Source organism: Alligator sinensis, unplaced genomic scaffold (genome assembly GCF_000455745.1).
Source record: "Alligator sinensis unplaced genomic scaffold, ASM45574v1 scaffold952_1, whole genome shotgun sequence".
Classification (NCBI taxonomy): Eukaryota; Metazoa; Chordata; order Crocodylia; family Alligatoridae; genus Alligator; species Alligator sinensis.
In genome coordinates this window covers 1,075,722-1,079,173 of record NW_005841999.1, presented here as the reverse complement: position 1 = coordinate 1,079,173, position 3,452 = coordinate 1,075,722, and the positions used below count along the sequence as shown (strand labels likewise).

Genomic DNA, 3,452 nt, shown 5'->3' with positions numbered 1-3,452 from the left:
CCCTACACACACAGCCACACCCCTCCACAAACCCCACACACACTCATCCCCCACCTCCCACACCCCCCATAAACCTCACACCCACCCAAACACATACCAATCCACCACACACACCCCCACTCCCTCACAAACACAGTATACAAGAGTAAGATTTTATTTTTGTAAATCAGGACAAAAAGTATTTTTTTTTAAATAAAATTAAGATATGTTAAGTAGATGTTTGATTTTTAGCATATGATTTGGAGCTTTTCTGGTTCTAAAATGGCAACCCTTTCCCCCACCCCTGTGCAAATTATTGAAAGAATTGCCCACCCCTGTGCTAATATGCAAATACACTTCCCTGGCAAAATAACTGTTAAATTGTTTGCACTTTCCTATAGCCGGTTTTGGTATGGCAGTTTTTGCCTTACTGCTAGCACGCCTCCATGCAGGGGAGGATTATAGGGGGGCCACAAAGGAGCCTGGGATGCCAGCACACAGCAACCTAACTTGAATCAATAGGAGATCTGATACAGAAGTTCAATTCACTGGTCTAATGTAAATCGATTAAGTTTCACTGCACATCGTTCCAGGTCTATCTTAGACTGAGGTCTGCCATTTTTAAACCAGTCTATGTGCACTGAACTTCTATTCTGTTATGGGTACAATTTCCTATCACATGTATCAGTAAAAGTGTAATATTTGTACCTGATGTCATTTATGAGGATACCCCATTTTCTCAATCAGAAAGCATTTAGTCATTTACCATTTTTGTTTAAGACTGCAGCTTTTATAGTCTAGTTTTTCAGGCCATGCCAGATTCCTCAGGAGCCTGAACCCAGGACTGACTCTGATACAGGGCTTTTGGATTACAGCACTCCTATTTGTCTTTGTGTCCCCACCAGTCTTCAACTTTCAGGGAAGTAATGAAACTAGGCAACTTTCCTAAACTGATCCAGCATTTTCTTATGAATAAGACTGCAGCCAACAGTCTATAATTTTTTGCAAAGTGAAACTTAACAGAGTCCAGATCAGCATGAGTAACGTACTCAACAAATCTCGTTGTTTTACATGCCATCTCATCTCTTCAATTCCTCATGCAGGACAGCTTAAAAAATCATTCTTCTCATACCTGATATTGGTTCACCACTCCTTGCTTCCTGGTTCTTAAAAGTTAGTGTCCCATCAACGAAGCTTTCTTTGTGTTCACAGGATTTCATTCCTTAGGGAGATGTCTCCATTTAGTTCCTGGTGAGTCAGTTTATGCCAACCCAAACACCTACATTCGGTTTTCCTATGTATCACACCGACAGCCCAGAACAGAAGTTAGACCATTCAAACCTACTATGTAACCATACACAGGAAGATGGGGAAACTGGCATAAATACTGTTCATAGAAAGTTTATAAACATTCTCACATATTCCATATACAAACATAACTTTAAGCACATGCTTAAATCGCACTTAACTTGCATGCGTTGCTGAATAGAGATGGGATTACTCACATCCTTAATAATAAACATGTGTCTAAGAGCTTTGCTGAATTGACCTCACTAAATATGTCTTATTGCACAGTTCTCTATTCAGTTACATAAATCCGGAGAAACTCTGGCCCTTTCTGCTTGTGACATTCTCAGCCATAAAACTGCCTTCCTGCCTCCTTCCTCCCTGCCTGTATGCCTTTGTTCTCCCTACAAAGCTGAGTTCAGTGCATTTCCTGTACCTCCTTTCAGGCTGCTGCCCTTAAAGTGATAGAGCCTTGCAGCAAGAACAGTTTCCTTCCACAATGAAGAAAGTACTAGGGCTAAGAGCAATTCCAGTCACTCAGGTTCCTTTCTCAGACATGAACGCTAGGGATCAGAGCCTCTCAAGCAGGCAGGTGGTGGGAGGCATGTAGCAGCTGCTGAGCTGGTTGCCATACTCTTATACTTCTCCATCTGTTTCTCTCATCCTCATATTGATACCATATTCCAGTCTGTTCCTCAGTCTTTCTACCAATAGGTTTTGCCATCCTCTCACTCCCTAATCTGCTCCACCATCCCCTTCTCCTCTGCCCTTACAGCTCCACCATCCTCTCACTGTCCATGCTCCCTCTCAGTGCTCTACTACTTTCTCAGGACTGCTAACCCCCTAATTTGTTTCTTCACTACCACATGTCCCCAGTCTGTTTTTACATCCCCTATCTCCATCCCTCTACTCTTCTCATTCTGCAGCACTGCTCCTGAGCTCCTCAAAGATCTCATGCAAACTGCTTTCCCCCTGATCTGTACCAGTGTAGTCTATTATTTTCCTGTACTCGTCTCATCTGCTCTGCTTCTATTATTCCCATTCATCTCCTTATTTTCTCCAACAGACTAGATGCCTCTTTGCCCTCTCTGTCCTGCTCCTGAGTTGCTAAATGCACCTTTGGAGAAGTAAAGCTCAGGGCAAAGAGCAGTGAAAGGACAGGAGTTTTGCTGGGATTTCACTCTAATGAGCATGTGCAGACACTTTGCACACGCTCATACATTGTAAGGCAGGGCAGTTTCTGCTGTTACACAAGCGCTCAGCACCAAGTACTGCAGAGCAACGCCACCAATGAAACTGTTCCTGCTCCTAGGTAGGTGACTTTTCTTCCCAAATGAACGAAGGCCAGATGGAGAGGTCAGTGGGGAAAGATTAAACTGGGGTGAAGTGGCGGGGGGGGACGACAGAGTGGGGGGACGGCTGCAATGCAGGGAGTGGACAGACAACTAGTGGGAAGATGAGCGAATTAAATGTTTCCCATGGATTTGGAATTATGAGGTAACCTCAATATTAATGTTAATGTTACTTTAAATAAAAGCATATATTTCATTCTAGGCTTTGCTCAGTAAAATCAGAGCTTTTGTTTTTTCCCACTTTGGGGTGTTCTTGGGATGTGCACGTCATACAAGCATTTGAGATGCATTAGAATCCCACAGATTTTTGCTTTAATCTCTAAAAACTACTCTGTACAGTAAAAATTAATGAGTGAGAAGATAAAAATTGGTAGGAATGGAAATTATTTGGGTTACATATAATTGTTAAAAATCCATATGCAATGTTTAATCTTTTGAATGTTTCAAGAAACTTTTATTTGTCCAGAAAAGAAACTTCTCAATTAGATTTCTTGGATCAATGAAAACTACAATTATAACAGTAGGCTAGTAAATAGCTAATATGATATGTGGGTAAAAAGAAGCAGAACTAGAGGGGAATAGTGTTACAAAAAAAGGATATTATAGTTTGTAACTATCACTATGTCTGTTTAACAATCTATGAAGTACAAAATTCAGAAATGTTCTTTCCTGTCACCATTATCTGCCCAGCTTTTCTTACATAACACTTATTAGACATTTATAATCTGTTTGTGAATGCTAGTTTCCTCAAAGCATTTCCTGTGCCTTTCTTTGTGTTGAAAACTTTTATCCCATTTATATCTTAGGAAAGTATCTACACTATTCAGGAATCAT

General features: G+C 41.0%; 1 protein-coding gene and 1 long non-coding RNA gene across 6 annotated transcripts in view; one reads left to right on the top strand and one right to left on the bottom strand.

Annotated features, from left to right (window-relative positions):
* LOC112549934 overlaps window positions 1–1,218 on the bottom strand; it is a 33,365-nt gene extending 32,147 nt beyond the window's left edge. The window contains exon 1 of the long non-coding RNA XR_003093568.1: window positions 1,112–1,218. This is a non-coding gene — a long non-coding RNA (uncharacterized LOC112549934). The remainder of the gene's footprint in view (window positions 1–1,111) is intronic.
* A 558-nt stretch (window positions 1,219–1,776) lies between these two features.
* ADGRL4 (adhesion G protein-coupled receptor L4) overlaps window positions 1,777–3,452 on the top strand; it is a 106,725-nt gene continuing 105,049 nt past the window's right edge. For 3 of the 5 annotated variants that reach the window (XM_025201615.1, XM_025201616.1, XM_014518997.2), the window contains exon 1: window positions 1,777–2,578. In XM_025201615.1, coding sequence (XP_025057400.1) covers window positions 2,557–2,578 — 22 coding nt within the window. In that variant the 5' untranslated portion in view covers window positions 1,777–2,556. The other 2 variants (XM_014518998.2, XM_025201614.1) reach the window with 2 other exon arrangements.